The sequence below is a fragment of the Phodopus roborovskii genome, unplaced genomic scaffold (genome assembly GCF_943737965.1).
Source record: "Phodopus roborovskii unplaced genomic scaffold, PHOROB, whole genome shotgun sequence".
In the NCBI taxonomy this organism is placed as follows: Eukaryota; Metazoa; Chordata; class Mammalia; order Rodentia; family Cricetidae; genus Phodopus; species Phodopus roborovskii.
Window position 1 is genome coordinate 2,987,723 of NW_026126575.1, and position 23,891 is coordinate 3,011,613.

General features: G+C 45.6%; 1 protein-coding gene across 1 annotated transcript in view; it reads left to right on the plus strand.

Moving 5' to 3' along the window:
* Positions 1-8,724: 8,724 nt before the first annotated feature.
* The window catches only part of Txnrd3 (thioredoxin reductase 3), a 35,519-nt gene continuing 20,352 nt past the window's right edge, over positions 8,725-23,891 (plus strand). The window contains exons 1-6 of the mRNA XM_051203327.1: positions 8,725-8,960; positions 14,776-14,836; positions 15,876-15,985; positions 18,234-18,338; positions 18,527-18,599; positions 20,413-20,532. Of these exons, the coding sequence (XP_051059284.1) occupies positions 8,802-8,960; positions 14,776-14,836; positions 15,876-15,985; positions 18,234-18,338; positions 18,527-18,599; positions 20,413-20,532 (628 nt within the window). The 5' untranslated portion in view covers positions 8,725-8,801. The remainder of the gene's footprint in view (positions 8,961-14,775; positions 14,837-15,875; positions 15,986-18,233; positions 18,339-18,526; positions 18,600-20,412; positions 20,533-23,891) is intronic.

The window sequence follows — 23,891 nt, forward strand, 5'->3', positions numbered from 1 at the left end:
GAAAAATCTGAAGCCTCATAGCAATTTCTAGGCTAAATTGGACTACGAGTGAGGTAGAGGGAGGGAGGAGAAAGGAAGGGAGAGAGAGAGAGAGAGAGAGAGAGAGAGAAGACTCATTAGTTAAGAGTATTTGCTGTTCTTGCAGAGGACCCAGGTTCAATTCCCATTACCCACATGTTGGTTCATAACTATCTTTAACTCCAGTTCCAGGGGATCTGGTGCCCTTTCCTGGCTTCTGCCTGTACCAGGTTTGCAAGTGGTGAACATATATACAAGCAAACACTCATATGCATGAATTAAAACTAATCTTAAAAAATAAATTGTTAAAAATGAAGGCCTGTTTCTGCAAACTATGCTATTTCTGTGGTTCCTTTAGATGCCTTGGCCTCTGGGCTGATTTTCTTGGTTTCTTTACTTTCCTATTTTTTGCCTTTTAACTTATCATTTCATATTGGGGACATTGTCTTTTAAACATTTATTTTTATGTTTTTGAGTGTTTTGCCTGAATGTATGTTTGTGTACCATGTGCATGCCTGGTGCCTTAAGAGGCCAGAAGAAGGCATGGGATCCTCTGGAACTAGAGTTACAGATAGTTGTGAGCCACCATGTGGATGCTGGAACCAAACCTGGGTCCTCTGCAAGAGATGTACACTTAACTACTGAGCCATCTCTCCAGTGCCAAGGGACATATTCATACATGTATATACACAGTCAAAGCATACATTTATTACTTTCCTAAATATTGCAGTATTTACAAATGCATACACTGAATTTTTCCAGAAGAACTTGAAATCTGTCCAAGTCTTTCTTGAGTTTTATTAATCCCTTATTTTTCACACCCTATTCTTGTTTCATTTCCTTATTATTTTCTAAAGATTGAAGATATAATTCACGATTCTTACAGTGTACAATTAAGCAGATTTCTGTATATACACTGAGTTTTGCACCAATTGGGAAAATCCAATTCTTAAGTACCTTTATTACACATTAAATGCAAAAAACAAAACATGTAACCCAAAGCTATTGCTCAAATCCCCAGCACCCCCATATCCTGTGACTCCTCTTTCTGCTTGCCTCAGGCAACCCCCGTCTGCATGTGCATAGAGTAGTCTTGGCTCCATAGTCTGATTTTTAATGTATTTCTTTTCAACTAATTAAGAATTTACAAGGGATAAGAGGGGATTAATTAGGCCATATCCATCCTAAGAGGCATATACAGAAGGAAAGGACACATAAGTAGGAAGGGAAAAGAATGGTGTTATAGTTTGGAGCTTAAGTATGCTTCAAAGGCCAGGGCTGGGAGACTTGTTTCTCAGCCTATAGCACTAATGTGAGATTGTAGACATTTTGACGGCTTGGATGGGATGGACAGGGACTCTGGTATGGGAACCAGAATACTGAGTGTTATAGCTCAGACGGAAAGGTATTCTGGCACTCAGGAGCCAAGGAATACCACAGGTAACAGTAAGCACAGCAGCTTACAGCCCTGCTTCAGGGAAAGGCTTCCCAGGTGTATCAGCTCTGCTCTGGCAGGAGAGGGTTTCCCTGGCGAAGTTGTTACAGTTCGGCTTCAGCTGGCTAAGTTGTTACAGTTCGGCTTCAGTCCCTTGGAGAGGGACTTCACTTTGCCTGCTCTGCTCAGGGTTGTCTGTGTCTCTGTTCCTGCTCTGATTCCAGAGATAAGGTGTGTTTCTTTGGCACTGGTTTCAGGGTCAGGGTGCATTTCTTTGGTTCTGGCTGCAGGGCCTAAGTGTTTCTTTGGCTCTGCTCAGAGTGTGTTTCTCTGGTTGGGCCTTTCCCCATACAGAGATGGTGGAGCCATTAGGAGATAGAATGTAGTGGGAAGAAGGTAAGTCATTGGAAATATCCTCATGGAGGGGGTATTGAGACCGTTAACACTTACATTTTGGGAGAAATTTTGTATTATTTACTTTTTGCATGGTTTTCTTTGGGCTTACAGTTTGAAGGTGTGATCTGTTATGGCTGGGAGGCAGCTGGGCACATTGCAGCCACATTCAGGAAGCAGAAGGCATAAATGCTGTTGCTCAGCTCACTTTCTCCTTTTTGTTCACTCCAGGATCCCAGACCATGCCAACAGTTGAGGTAGGTCTTCCCACCTCAGTCTAACCTAGAAGCATTCCTACAGGATAGTCTCCAGGCTGACTCTAGGTCCTGTCAGGCTGAGAACATTTGCCATCACATTTATAACTCTGTATTTCCTTCTATTATGTAAAGGCTTGTAAGGAAAGCTGGAATGATGCTCACCACACAGATAATGGTTTTTACTTTTCCAGAGTTGGGATGGCCGTTGTCTCAGTGCATTTATCCTTGACTGCATGCACTTTATGAGATTGTTGTGAAAAACTAGTGAACACATGCTATTGCCAAACAAGTGTTCATGTTATAAAGGGGAACAAGCTATAAGTGAATAAAATGCAACTTGAGAAAGAAGGAAAAAATACAAAATGATCATGAGCAGCAAAGAAACTAACAGGTCAAAGCAGAACTCATGGTTTTGAAAGAAAGCCACGTGGATTTAAGTAGTTAAGTGGAAACTATGACTAGCAGAGCACTCTGGTAGAAAACAGTTCAACAGGTTGTATTGGTTTTTGTGACTGTAACTGTAACAAAATACTTAAAGCAATTGACTTAAAGGAGGAAATATTTATTTTGGCTGAAAGCTTCTGAGTCTTCAGTGTTTGCTTGGTCCTTGAGCTGTGGGACCTGTGGTGAAGCAGAAGCACAGGAGGGGGATGCAAGATGGAGCAAAGCTGCTTGCTCCGGGGAAGCCAGGAAGGAGACGGGCAGAAGGAGGGGTAAGGTGAACAGAAGACACAGAGAGAAAAGGGGAAGGGGAGAGCAGAGGAGGGAGGAGAACAAAGGGGCCTGGGGACCAGATACACCTTTAAAAGGCACATGCTCAGTGACCAGTGACCTACTCCCTCCCTCCAGGTCCTACTTCTTATTTATTTATTTGTTTGTTTGTTTTTCAAGACAAGGTTTCTCTGTACTGTTTTGGAGGCTGTCCTGCAACTAGCTCTTGTAGACCAGGCTAGCCTCGAACTCACAGAGATCTGCCTGCCTCTGCCTCCCAAATGCTGGGATTAAAGGCACACACCACTCCTGCCCAGCTCAGGTCCCATGTCTTAATATCTCATCCATATATAAACTCATGATTCAGTTGAGCCACTAAAAAGTTTGGTATACTTGTATTCTAGTCACTTACCCACAGCACCACCAGCTGGGGGACAAGCCAAACACACGAGTCTTTGGAGACACTTTATATACAAACTACAACAGAGACTAGAGACAAGACAGAAGTAACAAGTAGAGTGGGAACATCCCTTTCATTCTGTCACTTTCCTTCCTTGCTTTCCCCAAACCCACAGGGCCAATATCTTTCTTTGCCTCACTTCACTGCATTAGGTTCCCATTTGTTTCCTAGAGACTATACAACAGGTCAAGGCTTTGGCCATCTGGCCCTGCTTACTCTGTTGGCATTACATTTCGCCTCACTGCTGCCCACTTTTGGATCTCCCAGTGTGCCCAGCTGTTCTCCCTCTGCTTGGCCTGTGTGATGGCATCTTGGAATTCAGGGGCCATCCTTCAGTGAGTCAGCACCAGCTTTCATGTTCCCTCTCTGGGAAGTTGCCTCTCCAGCCATGTCCCTCAGTTTGGGTCTTTCTCTCAGGGATTCCAGCTCCTGAAAACAGGCACTGTCATTAAGCTTGTGTCCTAATATGACATGGGTCATACAGGCCCTGGACAGGAGTGGGGAGTGGGGAAGCTCCTAAACATATTATCTGTGTGCTACCTGCCTGATTTGTTCTAGATAAACAAGATAAGAAGGAAAAGGATTTGAGATCCCGACCTGTCATATAGGGATGGAAGGGTGATGTGGACAGCATGGAGGATGGCATGGACCCCATGGACACCATTGCTGTTTGGCAAAGTTCCAGCATTCCGACTTTATGGATTGCAATTCTCCAGCTCCCTTTTACCTCCGTTTTTAATGAATCTGACTACATGTTGTGGGAATTCCCTTATGACTTTTCCTTTGGGAATTTTTGTGCGGGCTTTGAAGAATGAGAATGTATAAAATGGCAGCCATTGGGATTCATCCTCATAATGTCAGTCTCCTCCTTCCCTCCACTGACTTCCACCTCCTGTTTGGGACCTGAATCCTGCTGGAGCTGGACTCTGGCAGGGGCAGAAGTGAAGACACCCAGCTTCAGTACTGTACACATTGCTGACTTATGACTCAGATAAATCACTCAGTAAACTTCACAACTTTCCTATGTGCCAGGCACTGTACTAGACTTTAGGGCTAGAGCTGTGAGCCCAAAGATGATGAAGCCCCTCCCTTGTGGAACTCACATGGTAAAGGCAGACAGAAAGAGCAAACCATTAAGCCAGCATGGTAGAGCGCTGTAGTTCAACACTTGGGAGGTGGAAACAGGAGGTTATGGAGGTCAAGCTCATTCTTGGCTACCTAGTAATCCCAAGTCCCACTTAGGCTGCTGTATTAGTTCTCTGGTTCTCTGGAGGAACAGAACTGATGGAATAAAGACAGACAGACAGATTAATGACACATTGGATGGGGATGCATTAGAGTGGTTAACTAGCTGGTCTGAGTAGCTGTCAACAGTGGCTTTCTCCTGATACAAAGAACAATAATCTGTTGGCTGTTCAGCCCATGACGTGTGGAGTCTTAGAGGATTCCTAGAGGGATGGTTATCTTTAGTCTACCTATGAATTTCAAAAGTTAGTTCTAAAGCCAGCAAAGGAATGCCTCAGCAGCACGACAGATGGAGTCGTCTGTGAGAGTGAGGGCAAGCAGGTAAAAAGCAAATGTTCCTTTTTCTGTGTCCTTTGATCGGGGCTGCCACCAGAAGGTGTGGCCTAGATTTAGTGTGGATCTTCCTGCTTCAAATACTATGATGGCAAAAAACCCCCACAGAGGACCCAGAAGCTTAAGTGTTAGTTGATCCCAGATGTAGTCAAGCTGGCAGCAAATATTAACCATCACAGTCAGCTAAGAGGTCATCTCAGAAGAAACAAAAACAAAATGAAACAAACAAAAACAACAACAAAAAAATCCAACAACAACAACAAAACAAAACAAAACAAAAAACCAACAACAACAACGCAAAACAAAACCAGTAATTGGAGCATTAACATCACTTACACTCTACCCAGACATCATAAATAAGCAAGGCGGTCTCACCATCCCCTATAGCAGAAACTAGTGGATGACAGGCAGGTGGGCACCCCCTATTGTTACATTCTTCCTTCAGGCCACCAATACTGAGACCCTTAGTATTACAAGCACCCAGAGCATTGTGTGGCCTCCAGTGGAGGTGTCAGAATTCCTCAGCCTTTGGCAGAGGCCTCTGCTACAGCTGTGTTGTTGGTCTGGAAGGCAGCTGAGCCTCCCTAGTCTTTAACACTGGCCACTGTCATAGCCCAGTGTGGAAACTGATACCCTTAGCCCTATAGCTCTTTGAAACCTTTCTGATGACTGTTTCGGGCTCCTTACTGCCTTCTATCCTTCAGTTTCAGCTCTCTGCCATCTCTTGTTGCCTCTCTACTTCCACTGTCATGGTTTGGATGTGAAATGTCCCCAGAGGCTTATGTATTTGAACATCTGGTCTCCAGCTCTTGGCACAGTCTAGGGACATGTTGCATAGCTGGCTAACATGGGGCTATGGGGTTAGAGCTTGTGGTTATAAGCTGGCCTGAGTTCCATCTGGAGTCTCTCTGTGTCTTGGTTGGCTAAGATGTGAGCAAGCCACATGCTGCTCCAGCCACCATACCTTTCCTGCCAGGAGTCTGTGAGCTAAAATAAAGTCTTCTTCCCCTAAATTACTTCTGTTAGGCATTTTGTCCCAGTGACAAGGAAAGTAATGAATACGACTGCCCTCTCCCTACCCTTCCCCCTCCCAGTTTAGCCTGCAGACTGCCCAGCCCTTGCTGCCTTTCCACCTGCTGCTCTTTCTACATGTCACCTCTCAGTCCATACTACCAAAAGTAGGCAAGGAGAGGCCACTCTGGGGGAGCCTGGTGCTGCAACGCCAGGGCAGGCTGTGCAGGAGGGCCTCTCCCAGGCAGCTCACGAAGTGAGCCTGAGCAGCCTGCTTAGGTCATCCAAGAAGGGGCATGGGTTTGTGTGTGTGCCAGTCACAGCTTTGCCACTTAACAAAAGTCCTTTAGCCTGCTCAGTGAGATGGGACTCATATCTAACACTGCCAAAGTGTCCAAGAACCAGATCACGGACCCTGATGAAAAACCTACTACTATTCTGCTAAAGGGACATAGCAGTAAAGTGACTCCTAATGATTTGACATGACTGCACACATAGATCAGAGCATCACTCAGCACTCATCAGAGGAGCTCCTTCTTGCAGTAGATGGTGATTAACACTGAGACCCACAATTGGACAAAGTGCAGAGAGTGAAAGACTTTGGAGCACTCAGTTCTAAATGGGATGACTTCATCAAACTGCTCCTTTCAGGACTCTGTGCCGAAGAGAGGGCAGAAAGGTAAGAGACAGGGAAATACCATCTTCCAGGCACAAGACTGATAGACATAGGAACTCACAGAGACGGTGACAGCACGCACAAGGCCTGTGACAAATTCAAACCAAACAGATCCCAGGTACTTAAGCCGTGGGTTGTGACCCCAAATGGGGATGAATAAAAAATATGGAGCTTGTGAAATAAAAATGAGTGATTTAATTACAAAAAACAAAGACGTTTAATATTTTCCTCCCAGCATTCCTCAGCATGTAAGGAGCAAATTATTGTATATTTAGATTTGTATTGTGTTAGAATGTGTGATTTCAAAAATTGCTATTTGAGGTGCATACAATAAAAAATTGTAAATGTTGGCTTGGGATTAGGGCAGAATTTCCAACCATTTCTGAGATAGCTCTAAATATTCTTTGTATTTATGCAAAACAATATTCTCAGCATGGATAATTATAAAATTAAAATATTGATCAATTATGAAAAACACTGACAATGTTCTTACCTTCCTTGGTATCAAATTTTCAGCCAAGATTTGTTGTATGTAAAAATAAACAAGACTACCCATCTTATTAGAATGCAAATTTCCTCTCATCTTTAATAAATGGAGAAATTATATGGATGCCTAAGATTTTCTTAAAAATAAAATTCATTATGACTTATTACCAGCAAACATTTGATTTGCTTATCTATTTAATGTATATACATATTTAAGGTCATGTGAAATCACTCAGGTTAAAAGGGGTTGTAATGGAAAAACTTTGAGCTTTGGCAGGGCCTTCAGACTTCAGGGGCTGGGGACAGCAAGGCTGGTACAAATGTTTAAAACAGGCCTGGCTGAGCCTGCACCTTCAGACAGAGTAAGCAGCTGTGGTTTGTTGTGCAGGTGCTAGGTAGTCTAGCCAACTGTTTGACTAACAGTGCCCACCAATTAGAGTCAATGTCTTTATTTACATTTCCAGGCAGATGAACTCTTGTAACTTGCTATGTGTTTGAACACCGTGTGTTCTTATTTGATCAAGATCAAGCCGGTAGCCCTCTGGCCTTCTTCCCAAATGTTTCCCACAGGATTGGGTGGTTAGGGGTTCATTTGTTGGGGGGTGGCTCCAGAATACTTTGTACTCTAATTACTTCCTGTTGCTGTGGTAAAACACTGACCAAAAACAAATTAGTGGAGAAGAGGGTTTATTTGGTTACAAGTCCCCAGTCACAGTCCATCATTGGTGAAAGTTGGGAAACTCAAGAAGGAGCAGAGGCCGAACAGTGGAGGAATGCTGCTTACTGGCTTGCTCAGTTGTCTTTCTTACAATGTAGGACCACCTGCCCAAGGGTAGCACCCCTCCACAGTGGGCTGGGTGCTGCCAAATTAATCATTAGTCAAGAAACTGCTCCACAGGCTTGCCTACAGGCCACTCTGAAGAAAGCATTTTCTCAGTTGAGTTTATCAGGTGATCCTAGTGTGGGCCAAGTTGACAAAAAACAAACCAGACCAAACAGACTATGGCACAGGAATAGGGATGGGGATTCCAGGGTGGTAGTGACCTAGGAACTTCATATTAAAACTGAATTGCAATGGGAAAGTGATGTTTTATTCAGTTTTGGTAATACAAACTTAAAGAAAATCTGTATTTCCTAGATATGGTTTTATTCACGATTCCCAAAATAAAATGTAGACATTTATCCTTCCTAAAAAAGCGCCTATCTTGAGACTGGTGGAGAATTGGGAGCAGAAGGTGCTGCAGAGAGGCCTCTGGGTGGCAGAAGCTGTAGTAAAATCACAATGTAAATAATAATTTCAAGAACAGAGCATACAAGCCTGATACTGCACCATTGAAAAATGGCAAGTGACTGCACTCCTGAGCAGTAGTAGATGGCCTAGTTTACCTGCACACACGGCTGAGTTAAAGGGGCGTGGCTTAGCCTCGTGAAGGCCTTGGAGGTGGGGCGAAACTGCCCGGGGGGGCGTGGCTGGTCAATAGGCGGGCACTCTCTGTGGGTGCGGTCGCGAGGGTGGGAGCGTGGCCCCGCTGCTGTCCAGTGCGCCGGCGGCTGGTGCGCAGCATTCTCAAGCTCTCAGTGGCGTTGCCGGCATCGTCCCTTAGGCGGCCGCCCGCGTCCCGGTTCCTGAGCAGGCCCGGTCTGGCCGGGAGTGACAACGAAGCCCTGGAGCAGTCACCGTCGCCACCGTCGCCTCCGCGGCCAAACACTTCGCCCGGGAAGGGGAAGGCGGCAGTGGTCCCCAACCGCCGCCTGGGCACGGTGCGCGGAGGACTAATGTCGTCGCCACCGGGCCGCCGCGCCCGCTTGTCGTCCCCTGGGACCAGCCGCCAGGCCTCCGATGCCCGCGAGGAGCTGCGGCGCCGCCTGAAAGACCTCATCGACGGCAATCGGGTGATGATCTTCAGCAAGAGCTACTGTCCACACAGCACGAGGGTAGGCGGGGCCCGCCGGAGCGGGGCTGGGGGCGGGGCTGGGTGGGCAGGGGAACGGCTTACATTCCTGGTGGGAGGAGCGAAATGGATGTAAACGATTGGATCTGGTGAGAGGGACGGGGAGGAGCGTGGATGAAGGGGCTGGGCGAGTTCAGTGAGGGTCTCCGCACGAGCTCAGTGGGCGGGGCGAAGGTGGCGAAGGTGGAGTTCTCTGGTTGGCGCCTGATGGGCGGAACCGTAATGGGGGGCGTCTGGGCGGTGCTCATTGGGCGGGAGGAATCGTAGTTCAGGGACAGGACAGGACCTGGTGGGCAGGGCTAGCGGGGAGGATCTGAGTAGAGCTCAGTGGGCGGGAGCTAGTGGATGGGGGCCTGGGTGGAGCTTAGTGGCTTAGTCCGGAGCTGACAGGGGCTGCGGGTGTGTGGGGCCTAAGGGTGGGGTAGGGAGTAGGTCTTCTGTGGAGCTCTAGCTTAGTTGAATTTTGGTTTCTGAGCATAGTTGCTTACGTGTTCCTACAGACTACCGGGTCCCAGGCGGCAGACACCTAGTGAAGCGCTTGCCTTCCAGCCTGATATGGGCTTAAGTTTATTAAAATTAAAAAACAAAACAAAACAACAACAAAAAAACCACCCAACGTTTGAAATTGTCTTACTAAAAAGGGAAGAGCAAGGGATGGCGACATTGGCTGAAGCTGGATCCAGATCACGCTTGTTAATGATCTTGTTGGGCTCCTTGACCAGGTTTCAGAACGAGGCTGGGCCTTGACTTCCACTTCTGAGATGAAGGTAGAGGAGTTTTAAGTCGTGGCTGGTTTAAGCTCTGTTGCACACTCTTAATTTGGGGCTAGGTGGACATTCAGCATTGTTGCCTTGTTATGAGTCAAAAAAATCATAATGTTCAATATTTTGATGTTTACTTAACATTATCTGAAAATTAAGGGCCTGGTGTGACTTAGTGGGAGCAAGGCCCTGGGTTCCATTTTTAGCACTGTTTAAAAGGGCGGGGGAGATGTTGAGGCTGGAGGATCATGCATTCTAGGCCAACCTGGGCTACTATAAAAGTCCTTATCACAAGAAACAACAAATATTGTCAGCTCTAGGACCCAGGTTCGATCCCCAGAGCTCATAAAAATGATGCATATAGTGGAGTACACTTTATCCCAGTGCCCGGAAGTCAGAGACAATAATTCCAGACTACCTAACTTGTATGTTTCAGGCCAATAAGAGGCTTTATTGCAAAGAAAGTAGACAGACATACCATCTTCCTGGGAATGGCACCTGAGGTTGTCCTCTGGTCTCTACAACTGCTTGTATTCCTGCTTGTGTGTGAATGTGAGCACGCGCACATTCACACACACACACACACACACACACACACAGATGTATTCATTTTAAAAACCAATAAAATGCCACTAGCAGCATGGAGACTTCTGGATATTCCCTCCCTCCCCACAAGGTAACCACATTCCTTAGCTTCTCTGAGTCACTAGATGCACACACATCACTAACAGCTCCTTTGGCCTACACGGGTCCTTATACAAGTAGAATCACTCATTGTTTTACAGTTGTTCCCTCAGCAGTTTTGCTTAGAGACTCACGCGTGTTGGTACCTGTAGCTCTGCCTCATTGCTTCCCACTGCTATGATGCTCCCTTGGCTAGCATTGAACTTGTGGTAATCCTCCTGCCTCAGCCCCTCAAGTGTTGGGATTGCAAACCACAACTGGCTCAGTATTTTGATCTTAATAGCAATATGGCTAGATGCCTGTCCTTGGATACCTCTGGAAGTACATCCATGGCCAACCTACCTGGGTGGTTGAGCCACTCTTGATCTTAGCTGGAAAGCCCAGAATCGATGGGTGTCTTTCGGCTGATTGATTCGTAGACTTGATCACAGTGCCAGGACATTTTCAAGTGCTCACACCAATTTGGCCTGTATTAGTGAGTGTGTCACAGTTCTTGCTCTACAGTCTTGCATTTATTTATGATCTCAGCTGCTCCTGTTTTCTACATTGAGAAGTCCATCCTTTCCTTCAATCTGATCTTCGTATGTGCTGGTCTCTTTCTTGGTGTGTGTGTGTTGTTGGTATTGAGTGGGAGCAGACACTTCTTGATGCAGGGTCTCTTAACTGCCCAGCCTTCCCTGCTTCTGTTAGGATGGTATGTCTTCCAGTGAGTTCCTGGGTGTTTTTTTCTAGGACATGTACATCCTGGAAGCCTATCTTTTGGTGACCATTCTCTGGCTGATTTTGTGGTGGTTTGTTCATGGGCTTATTAGATGTGATTCACAATCCATTGTAGTTTCCACGTGTCCCTACAGCAATCAAGTGGTTGTTATGAGCAGTTTTCCGGCCAGCCTGGTCCCACAGCTGTGTCAGCCACAAATAACATTCAGAGACATTGTATTTGCTATAAAGCTGTTGTCCTGTTACTAGTGTTTCTTATTGGCTAGCTCTGTCTTAAACATTAATCCATTTCTATTAATCTAAGTGTTTCCACATGGTCTTATCTTACTGGAGAGACGGTCCAGACCTTCCTCTCTCAAGTCCCTACATCTTGACTCTCCTACTACATCTCCGAGAATCCTCCTTGTCTCCTAATTCCACCTATCTTGCTTTCATTTTGGCCAACAAGGCTTTGTTTATTAACCGATAAGAGAAACATATTTACAGAATGACATCTCCCATTAAGTGTTAATGCCATTTAACAAGCATTAGTTATTGGATACTTAGCATTGTAGAAATATGAACATGGTTCTGTCACCTTCCTCAGGAATTTGGAATAACTGAGCAGTCAACTAGCCAGCTCTCAAGTACAGAAAGAAGAGCTGTGACAAATAAAGGCTGTGGCGATGAGGCAGACAGTAGCTACTTCAGATGATCTGGACAGGCTAAGGAAAGGTTAGGTGGGCTTATCCTCCAGGGTAGAGAGGAGGTCTGTCTGTAAGGGAAGGCACTTGACATAGGGATTTATGTCAAGGAGAGGACAAAAGGAAGGCAGTGTCTGAATATAAGGAGTAAGAAAGAAAACCAGGGTGGGGTTCCCCAAAAACGGCTGGGATTTATTTAGAAGGTGTAAGTGTCTCAAGATGTTTTACTGATAAGTGTGAATTTAAGATTATGGTAAAGAAATGTTAGCCCAGAGCTGAAAGGAATGACCTGGCTGACACACAAACCCCAGCAAGCTGTGGAGACAGATGGACTCACAGTCAAGATAACCCAGGCTAAACCAGGGCAAAATTTTTTCAAAAACCCATTTGTCACATCAATAGAGTAGAGGCCAGTGACATTGGGTGTGGAGAGTGGAGGAGGTCTTAAGTGAATATTTGCTGTTGATATGGACTACAAAGTTTCAAACCTATGGGAAAATGGCAAACCTTCCCCAGGCTATGCTCAGAGAAGTGACAAAGTCTTCGCTTCTGGTTTGAGTGCTAAAATAAGTAGTATGTGCATAAAATGCCCATCATAGCTTCTGTTAACTACCCCTGGGTACTTACATCCTTGAAGACTGTTCCCCTACAGAGACTGTTCCTACTAATGTCAGTTGCTTCCTTAGTTCACCTGTCAACCAGAATCCCCGCCTCCTTGGTTCAGCTGTATGCAGTAACCCTGCCCACCATTCCCCCACTTCAATTCTATATGATACAGTGCTTGGGTGGTGAGGGGATGCTGAGGTTTCACCATCCGAGGTCTCAAACCACTGTTTTTTGTGTATCTGTGCACTTGTCTTTTCTTTATTCCCTTGCCACCACCCTGAGTCAGGTTCAAGTCCCTGGAACCACATGCAAGGATTCAGAAATTGGACAGAGTCACACTGTTGGCTGTCATTGCCACAGTCTCTCTCCAGAACTTTTTGATCTGAAATTCTAAACCCATCAACACAGTAATTAATGTTTTCACCATCCCAGTCCTCACCAACTATCTCACCAAAAAGTGAGTTTGATCTCTCCAAGTGCCACATATAAGTGACATCATTCAGTTTGACTTTTGCATCTGGCTTGTTTTGCTTAGTGTAATGTTCTCAAGGTTGGTCTATCTTGTAGCGTGAGCTGTAATTTTCCTTGATCTTAAGGGTAAATAATAAGCCACTGTGTGTACATGTACCTTTCCTATCAATACAGCACCAGTTGATACTTGCCTTGCTTTTGGCTGTTGTGAGTGATGTGGCAATGAACATGAGTGAACACACCTGTGATACAGATATCTTTAGTTGTATTTTTCTGAGGAATTGATGTTTTTCCATGGTAGCTGCCCTCATTCACCAGCAGATTAGCTTGTCCCTTGAATGACTGTTGCCTCCTCTTATTTCTTGCCTGGTAGTGCATCTCCATTGCCTTTGGCCTGGAGCTTCCCCACAGTCTGTTTCAAAAGTAGTCATCCAACAGCTGTCTGCTGTTGTGGCGTGCCTCTCCCCCTTGCAAAACTCCTGCATGATGTTCCTGAGCTGGAGGTGGGGACAGTGACCTAATTTTCTATGAGTGACACCCTGGCTTCATGAGTAGGGTTCCTAATGGGTCTGCAGCATCTACTCTTCCTTGCTTAGTCTTCTCTTCCTAGGACTTGACCTTACACAGGGAGCATGATTGGGACGCTAGGATTTTCCACCAGCCATCTGTGTAGAAAATTTGACTTCAAATAGGTTGAGTGGAGGAAGGGAGCCCTTGTTTTGAAGCTTCTGTGACTCAGAGCTGAGAGATGCTGGCCACCTTCCATTTGAGGAGATACTATTTTGGAAATAGAGTTTCTGCCAGAAGAGGAGAAAGGGGTAGAACCAGGCTACAGGGCCATATAAACTCTGCTTTTTCTTAAGAATTTTTCTTTTAGGAAGTTTTCTAGAATAAATGTTCATTTCTTGAATGCTCGTAGGAGAGTTCCAAGTTGTGAAAGGGTTACTCTTAGATAATTACCATGATTACAGATCTGCCTAGGCCTTGGAGCCTCCTGGTTTTATCTCAAGGGTGGAGGGTGTTGAAGGGTGGTGTCACAAAATGGCTATGAAAAGATCAGTGGCTGCCATTGGGTGAACTGGAGGAAACAAAGCTGGTGGCTGCAGGCACACATGGGATAGAGTTACTGTGGGGAACTAGAGAGTGGAGCAGTCAACACAGAGAACTGAGACTGGTGATTGGCATCATTGGATGGGTAGTGGGGAGGTTAGTGTGACCTGGAAGATGTCTGGAAGGCAGATGTTGAAGTGAAGCCTAGCCAGACCTTTGTACAGCAGTTACAGTGCAGATTCAATGCCGTATGACTGTAAGCTCTGGGTGATACCCACGCTGTGGTCTCTCAGTCAGACTCTGGGGGCATTTTGATGGGCATCTGGCAAAAGGGTCATAGCTAAACTGTCACCGTGCCCTTGATTTGATTTCTGTACTAGAAGGCAGAGAATGTGTCTGGTTCATCATTGCACCTTGTGGACTTGGGATCGTGGTTGACTGGTCCTAGATGTTTGATAGTTGATTTAGTTGGAGGAACTTAATGGCTGTTGAGAGGAAGCACAGAAAAAGGAAGCAATGTGGTTGAAGATTTGCATTGTCGTGGCACCAGTGGAAGAGTGCCAGGAACCTGTTCTGAGCCAGAAAAGAGATTTGGGCAGAAAAGTTCATTAGAAGGCAGAAGGAGACAAAGAGTAAAAGAATGGAGGTGGCAGACTGGGTTGCTCTGGGGAAGCATATAGAGGAAAATGAGAACACCATGGGCCAAACTCATGTCCCTAAAGATTACCTGTGCTGGACACCTCTATCACCTTATGTAACACAGGCACCTTTCATAGCTACTGACCTTTCGAGAGCACAAAGCTCACAAGTGTTTCTCTTACAGGTTAAGGAACTCTTTTCATCCTTAGGAGTGGAGTATAACATCCTGGAACTTGATCAAGTTGGTGAGTAGCTGTCAGCAATGCTGCTGTTTGTAGTTACTTCGTCCACCTCAGTTTACTTTCATATCCTTCTGTCAAATGAGCTCTTTTTGTCTGTATTCAACCACACAGAAGATGAACCTTCACATGACAAACAATTTGATAAAGATTTTCTGTATTTGAGGGTGGGGCATGGGAAGCTATGGGCTTCTAACTTTAAAGTGCTTGAAGTATTGGATACTTTCCTGTCAGCATTCTAAAAAATAGATTAAACCATCATTTATTGAAAGGAATCCACTCCATTTCCTGGTTGCATTGCCCATGGAGAAGAACATGTTAAGTTTTCAGCTTAGTTTTGAATATTTTTCGTTTATGGCCACGATAGTCACCGGACACTTCACATCTGCTGTTCTTTGAAGGAATTTGGGATGTGATAATGACCAGAAAATAAACAAACAACCCCCCCCAAAAAAAACCCCTCAGTTTTACCTTTAAGGCATGGGCTTTTCATCAAGTTGCCTTAAGAAAGCAAGATGCTCTTATTTCTTACCAGTAAGTGTCAGGTCCTAAGTGTCATGGTCCCAGTTGTATCTTCCAAGAAGGAGGTTGGATTGCAAACCACGCTTAAAAGCTTTCTGTTTGGTTTATCAAGACTGAGTTTCTCTATGTAACAACTCTAGATGTCCTGGAACAAGCTCTGTAGACCAGGCTGGCCTCCGACTCACAGAGATCTTCCTGCCTCTGCCTGGAAGTGTTTTTTTGTTAGTTATTATAGCAGGTTTCACTTGGGTTTTGTCTCTTAAAGGATACTTGTCCCTTTTGCATATGCAAAAGCTAACGCAGATGCTTTGTCCTAGAAGGAATTCATAGGTAGCCTTTGGGTTTAAGGTGTCCTCTGAAGGTATAGCTGCTTTCCCATCCTGAGTCACCATTCCATAAAGTCATAGAGCACACTGGCCTGTAATGGATGTGGACTTGTAAGCTATGAGCAGTGACCATTGAAAGGCTTGAGCTCTGCAAGGGGACCCTTTATGGTGTCTTCATATGCTGTTTTATTCTTTAGATGATGGGGCCAATGTTCAGGAAGTTCTGAAAGAAATCAGTAACCAGAAAACGGTGCCTAATATTTTTGTGAATAAAGTGCACGTGGGCGGATGTGACCGAACTTTCCAGGTAATGATTGTCATCACTCATGGTCCTTGACACTGTTTGTCCACATTGTAACTTAATCAGTGTCAAATGGGAGTACCGGAAATGCAGAGGCTGGTTACCTGGTAACCCTGAGACTACAAGGGAACTTACACAGTGCTGGCCCAGGTACAGGAGGGCCATTCATAGCCTGAAGTCAGAGGGGCTGTGACCATCACAGGACTGGACCCATCACCACTCCCTTGTGTGTGTATGTGAGGAGGGAGCATCCTAATGCCCACAAGGGGTTCACAGTGGCTCTAGAGCAGCTCTTGACTCAATGAGGTGACTCATGAGGCCTCACTCCTTCCTAGAGATAGATAAGCTGCTAGTTTCTATGAAGACAGACCCTTCTTTAGTAGTGTAGCTAACAGCAAGTCCACATTCCCATAAGCAGCCCAGTTCACATTCCCATAAGCAGCCATGAGTTCACTAAGCTACACCTAGAATCATATCTTTGTTCTACCCTATCTGAGGTAAAGAGATATTTGTTCACATGTCCCCAGGACGAGTGACAGGTGATTTGCTGGGGACAGAACAAGTCTCTTCCTCCTGATAGGTGATGAAACAGACTGTTCTCCAACAAGAGTTGGTCGACACAAACACTGTTGTCCAGAGGATTAGAACTCCTGCCAGGGCTGCCAGTACTGGATGCAAAGCATAGGGCTTTTAACTTCTTGATTGGTAGAATGAAGGTAATGCATAGGAGCCATTTTGGTAGATAGTAACAGATTAAAATTGGGTGTGTATGAAATGTGGCTCAGGAGAAAAGCATGTGAGAAGCCCTGGGCTTGATCTTCCTTTGATGTTTATTAAATAAGGTGCTTATTCTATAGTTAGTTTTGTTTTTAATCTCAATGCAATTCTGTTTTAATCCCTTATGTAGACATGTAAGAACTAGTAACCAATGATTAAGTACATATCTGAAAGTTTAATTAAGAGTAATTTTTGGCTGGGAGGACCATCACCTTGAATGTTAATCTCTCTGACCCACACAATTATGCCATATTAGCCCTATTGTCCTGCCACTATGCAGGTGGTAAGTACTGTAGCTCCTCAGTACTCTATCTAACACCATCCATCCTAACCTGAAAATAATGCAAAATAATGATCTGGAATCCGAGGAGGTGAATTTTTCTGAGTCATATAAAATAAGGAGGCCAGGGTAGGTTTTTTTTTTTTTTTTTTTTTTTTTGGTAGAATGCTTTAAAAACCACCTCCGGCACTATTTCCCAGTGGTCGCATAGTTGGCACTATATCCCAGTGGTCACATAGCCAGTACCATTCTCCAGTGGTCATAGAGCACCTTTGAGTCCTGATGGTGATATACACAGGCCTGAGCAGGGCTAGCTCTAGTCTGCTGCTTCCAAGGTAACAGGCTTTGCATGAAGACAATGTTGCTGAGTCACTTAACCTGACCTCAACCACGAGCATCTTCTCACCAAGGGGGGTGGGGGGGGGAGGTCAAAGGAGCAAGAGACTCCAGAACCTGTCTTGTGGCCATTGGGAAAGAAACGTTGAGATGTGTGTGATGTGTGCTAAGGGAAGCCGCCCAGCACAGCTGTGGAATGAAGGGTCAGTTAGTGAGAGGCCATGAAGACGGCTGCTGGTGCACAAAAGCCAGAGTTCAAATGAAGACTAGCCTAGAGGAGCAAGGACTTGAAAAGTGACACATGATCATTTTTCTGTGGAAGTGGCCTTTTTGACACTGATGGCTATCAGAATAACTAGGTCACAGTGGACATAAATATGTAACTGTTGGCGTAAGTTGTACTCTACTTAGATCTAGGTAGATTTACAGTCCCAACACAAATATTTGGCGCATCATTCCTGAGGCCTTTCTTTGCTTTTCTTCTTTATTTTTGGTGCCAGGAACTAAACATGTGACCTTGTTCTCCACCACTAAGTTAAGTCCCCAGCATTGGGTATATTTTAAAAATTACTATTTTTTTATTTTAAGTGTGTGTGTGTAGGGGGTTATGCTTGTATGTGAGCACATGCACAGATGCCTGCAGTGGGCAGCGATGTCAGGTCCCCTGGAACTTCGGGTTCCAGCAGTTGTTAGCTACCCACTGTGGTTCCTAGGAACTGAACTTAGGTTCTTTGCTAGAACAGTATGTGCTCTTGACTGATGAACTGTCTCTCCAGCTCCAGATTTGTTTAGTCAAAGAACCCATGCTGGTTGAAAAAGCAGTCAGTCGTGTGCTATTCTGTCTCCTTTGGTAATCTGTAGGCACATAAGAGTGGTTTACTGCAGAAGCTCCTTCATGAAGACTCGACTCATGATTATGATCTCATCATTATTGGCGGAGGCTCTGGCGGACTCTCTTGTGCAAAGGTGTGAAGAGGAGTTACCCATTGATGACTGTTAAGAAGTTAACTGCAATCTTGCAATCTAAGCTTTTGTAATAACTGGTTTGATTGGGGTTGGAGGAGTATCTGGCAAATTCAGACTATTTACTTAAGGGAGAGAAAAATGGGGGTAAGAAAGTAACAAGACACCTTTCCATGTGGTCATTTTTGTAGGAAGCTGCCAACTTGGGAAAGAAGGTCATGGTGCTAGACTTTGTGGTCCCATCACCTCAGGGCTCATCCTGGGGTAAGCTGCAGTTCCTGCTTGTCCTCTTTAACTAATGTGTGTATTTTATGAGTATTAGTGTTTTGCTTGCATGTATGTCTGTGTGAGAGTGTCAGATCCCCTGGAACTGTAGTTACAGGCAGTTGTGAGCTGTCATATAGGTGCTGGGAATTGAACCTGGGTTCTTTGAAAGAACAGCTAGTACTCTTTAACTGTTGAGCCACCTCTCCAGCCCTTGTCTTAAGCTTTTATAGGCAGCATCTTTCCTGTAATCACAGGTAGCCCTGCCTGGTCTCAGGAAGGTGAGCTATATAGTGATGCTGACTTTGCAAATGAATGCAAACAGTTCAGCTTTATGAAAAGAAAGGCGGTTCCAGGGCCAAGCACCCGCGCTTCTGCCGTAGATTTTGCATGCATGCAGCAGCACTTTCACATTGTTGCAGGCACAGTACATATGCTGTGTCCTGCCCACTTTCTGTTTCTGTCTTCGTCTCACAGCTGGGCTTGATAGCTCTACAGTGCCTGCTATTGTCATCGTCTACCATCATTTATTTCCCTTTGGTTGTATGAGAAGCACACGTGGTCCTGGCCATATATGTACCTCTGCTGTATGCTGCAGGGCAGAGTGCTCACCTGGCCATGCGGCTTTTCCCCTTCTTCTCAATAAAATAGAACATACAGATTTTGCACAGAATGTTCATCATATCTTCAAACGCATTCTTTTGTCTCTGGTCTGCTCTAGCCTAGAAGCCTGACAGCTAGCTGGTCGTCTCTGGTTTTCTGGTTTCAGGTTAGGCTTTGTCAGTCTGAGCAGGGGACAGGGAATGGAAGCTAGGGTCCTGACACGTTAGGATTCATCATCTGGAAGGCCACATGTGGTTGATGCCACTGTCCCTGGGTCCTGGCACTCACTTTGGCCCCTTGCCCCTTCTCATGGTCACTGTTGTTGCTAGTTTTGGGTATTGCTCTGACCTTTCTTGCTCTTTTGTCCCTAGTGTGTCGTCATTGCTCTATGGACTCTATTTGTACCCAGCTCGACTGTGCTTTCTTGTTCCGCCCAGAATCATGATAGGTAAAGAGTGGGGAAAAAATTAACAACCACAACAACCGCACACACACACACACGCACGCACGCACGCACACGCACACACACACACACACACACACACACACACACACCATTGTTTGAAATTCAAGCTAATTCGAAGGCCTTAGCCTAGGACTCCTGGGGTGCAACAGTGTGCCCTGCTTGTTCTTTGACTGGGCTGTCTGGGTGTGTACCCTTGATCTTTTCCCTATTTCCGCTTCTTCCCTGTTTTTTTTCCTGTCCTATCCAAAAAGATCCCAGTAATCTGTGGACTAGAAAAACTTGCAGCTGGAGAGAATTCCTTACTTGGATCCTGCCAAGTGGTGCACAGGCCTGGCCCACTTTGTGTAGGTTCCATGGGGGCACACAGGCCTGGCTGTTTTGTGTAGGTCACATTCAGAGTAGATGTTAACAGGAAGCTTTTGTGGACTGCAGTTGGCTTAGAGGAGTGAACGTTAGGAAGAGGCTAGAAGCTGTCATTTCAAGGGTACAGTGCTTATCTCATTAGCTAAGGTGGCTCTTGTCCTTTGAGTATCAGGCACAAATGATCCAGAGCTCTTCACCCACTATTGGGTCTTCTCCAGCAATTTCAAATTCAATAGTCGAATTAATCATTTGAGCCTCATTTGGAGGATGAAAGTTGTCCCTGCCACTGTCATGTTTCTTGCATGTTTTAATAAACTCACGTTGATGTGAGAAACCTCATACAAGCACTCGGGGAACGTTGACACATTGCTTTCTTTTCAGGTCTCGGTGGCACCTGTGTAAATGTGGGCTGTATTCCTAAGAAGCTGATGCACCAAGCAGCTCTCCTGGGGCAGGCCTTACAGGACTCGAGGAAGTTTGGCTGGGAGTATAACCAGCAGGGTGAGTGGAGACTGGAAAACCCTGGCAGGCTGAGTCTGCAACTCTGCAGTTGCTTCTGACATTCACTCAGTATGCATGACCACTCTGCTTACCAGCTACAGAGGCCACAATGCCAGCTGCCTTCCTGGGACGTAGGTCTAGAGACAAAACTTGAGCAAGTACAGCAGAACGTGAAAGGCAGTGATGGCCATTTTAATTTTTACCATTGTGAAGAAAGTAGAATGGAAGTCTGTTATTGTGGTGGTGGTGTTGAATCTGTGTTAGGTATCTTGGCTAAGTCCCATTCCTGTTTGCTGTCAGGGCTCTGCCATGCAAGCTAATGACAGCAGGTGCTGTCCAGAAGCATCAGCATCTCTGCAGAGCATGTGAGGGGTACCTGATGCACCTTGTAGCATCAGAGGAGCTCCAAGAATAGCTTTGAGGATGGCCTATGTTATAGTAGCCACACTTTACCCGTTTTCTTTTGAGACAAAATCTTCCTCACTATGTTCGCCAGGTGGGATTTGAACTCCTGGCCTCAAGTGTTCCTCTTACCTCTACCTCCTGAGTAGCTGTGATGACAGGCATGGACTACCATGCCCAGTTCAAGCTGCACCTTGGAAGCCACAGAGGAGCACGACATTAGGACCAGAAGCAGGTTGGCCAGAACTGCATGTGTGAGAAAAAAGGGTCTATGGGGTGAGGTGAACATGGTGGAAGAGGTGACCTTGGAGAGCTAAGCAGTTAGGCTTTATACCAGAGGTAATGGGGACATTGAACTCAGGCAGGAGAGAGGCTACATCTTGGAGTCCAGATCCCCCCTGAAGCATGAAGGAACTTAGAAAGGGGAAGAGGTGGGAGAGATGAGGTAAGAAATGCTACAGGCCTGAGCAATGATGCTGGACTGAGAGTGGGAGGTGGATTTAGGGATGCTGGTGATGCAGATGTGACTGACTGTGGTGGCCAACAGAGGTGGGGTCTTCACGGTGGTTGTGTCAGAGGATCTTGTGGAGGTTTTGAAAACCGTGAACGAGTTGGCTATCTCCAGAGGCCTTGATGCTAATGTGGCTAGTGCCTGTCTAGAGTGTTACAGGTGACTGACAACCCTAGACCCAGCAGACTCCCTAAGGTGGAGGAGAGAGACAGCCGTTAGGTTGCACAAGGGGTATGGGCTGTGGCTTGCTGAGATGGACAACACAGGCAGGCTCAATTAGTATCTGGGCTCAGTTGAGTAGTAGTTCAGTTAGTAGCTGGGTGTGCTAGCTGAGAATACGCCCATTTCACCAGATGAGTATTAATGTAGGACCTGCTGGTTGTAGATAGAAGCAAGTCTCTTTATTTGCCGGTTGATTTCTGTCCTTAAGAATACTCCATGATTCCTTATACTGTTTCACATTCCACACAGAGCATCTGCAGAACATCCTAAAAGGTTAGCTCTCTGGGGGAAGGATCATCTGGAGAGAGAGCCAAGCAAGAGCTGCGAAGTAGTGTCACAGCATATAGTGCTAAAGTAGGGACTGGGGATGTACATAGTTCATAGTACAAGACAAGGAAAGGGAGGCCGGGTTATGTTAAGACTCAAGAAAAGTTGAGACTGAAGTAACTATAATACTAAGTGAATCTAAAAATCAAAAAAGTGCATCCTATAGAGGCAATCCAGTGACAAGCATGAGTGCCTTAAAGGAATATGTGTATAGCTCCTGAGGGCTCATAGTAGGTATCAGGAGGGGTCCTGGTCAGGGAAGTACAGCGGCAAGCTCCAGGGTCTACATGGTGGTGACCTGAAGGCATTTGTGAAAATCTCAAACACCTACCATGCTTTAAAAAGTCTGTCAGTAAAGCTAACATAAGAAACTTCTTTTTATGGTGAAGAGTGGAAAGCAAAGATTTACTGGAGAGCTTGAGCCTATGTTAAATATGAGTTGGAGCTGCCAGGTGCATGGCCACTTTGCTCCAGAACCACCTGGTGCGTGGCCGCAGTGCCCCAGAGTCATCCTGGGCATGGCTGTGCTCCTGGCTACTGCACAGCGAAGATGGACAGGAAAGAAAGCACATATGCTAGAAAAGGATTAATGGGGGAAAGGTCTAACTTTATGATATATCTAAAACACATAAAAGATTGAGCTTAGCAATATTAGAATTAATTAGTTCAGTTAGTGTGAAAATCACATTTCTTACTTGCCAGCCATAACAAGCTAAAAATATAGTGAAAATGACAAAAATGATGAGATGCCTTGGAGCAAAGCTAAGGGTGTACATGGGAAGACCGTTAGTGCACACCAGAAAGTACTGTGAATTAGAGGGGTTGTCTCAATATTATGAAGAGGCCATATCTCAAGATTAGCTCATGACTATGCAGACCCAGCACAACCCGAGACTTTATTTTCTCCCTCCAAAGCTCAAAAGTGATCATTTTAAAGTTTATATTGAAAAATAAACCTGTGAGACTAGCTGAGCTTTCTCTGAATGGAGGGTAACTTCTCTCATCTGATTTAACAATGAAGGAATAGACACAGGGTGGAGCAGAGCCAGGCCCTAGATTTGGTTAGTCAGTTTGCTGGGGAAGCTCAGGGGTTCTGGCTATTCGCAGGATAAGCAGCACAGCCAGGTTTGAGACTTACTTTTTACAGTGAAGGTTGTTTGGCTTGTGAAGAGAATGGACAGGACCCCTGCCGTCAAAGTTCCCCAGAGGGTTGGAATGAAAGGTCTTCTAGGGCTGGAGTTTGCACAAATGTTCTACTGTGGGGAACATTGCATCATGAGGGTATGCAGTAATGAAAGTGACCCTTTCCAGGCTGCAAAACCATAGAGCTCTCCTTACTCCTGTGTGGGCCTGGTGTCCACCCTAACTGTGCTGGGGGCAGGGGAGGCGCTTTCTAAGAGAGGGAGATGGAACCCCACCCCTCAGTTACTAGTTTGTTTTCTGGACTCTCATCCAATTGTGACCAGATTACACAGACAGGGCCTTGTGTCTTATGACTGTGGAGCTGCACAGAGGCGGGTGTGGGCTTCCAGATCTGGCACCTATAGACAAGATATAGTTCCAACTAGAAGAGGCAGGGTGGAAAAAGGCCCAGCAGTTAAATCCTAACCCCATGCCAGAAAGAACTGGTCAATAGTGCAAGATGAAATGCTGCTTTATTCTGAAGAAATGTAAGGACCCGGCAGGATGCCTGCCTAGTGTGCACGAGGCCCCAGGCTCCACCTCAGCACTGAGAAAACAACAAAGATACTAACATGAAAGTGTCTCACAGTGAACCAAATGGGAGTGGAAGCGGGCAAGTCTGGCCAGGTGAGTGGACTATGGTCCCTGACTGTCACTGCCCACTGGCTGGATTCCTCTGGCTCTACCTGGCCAGAGGTCCTGGTGTTCAGCAGGG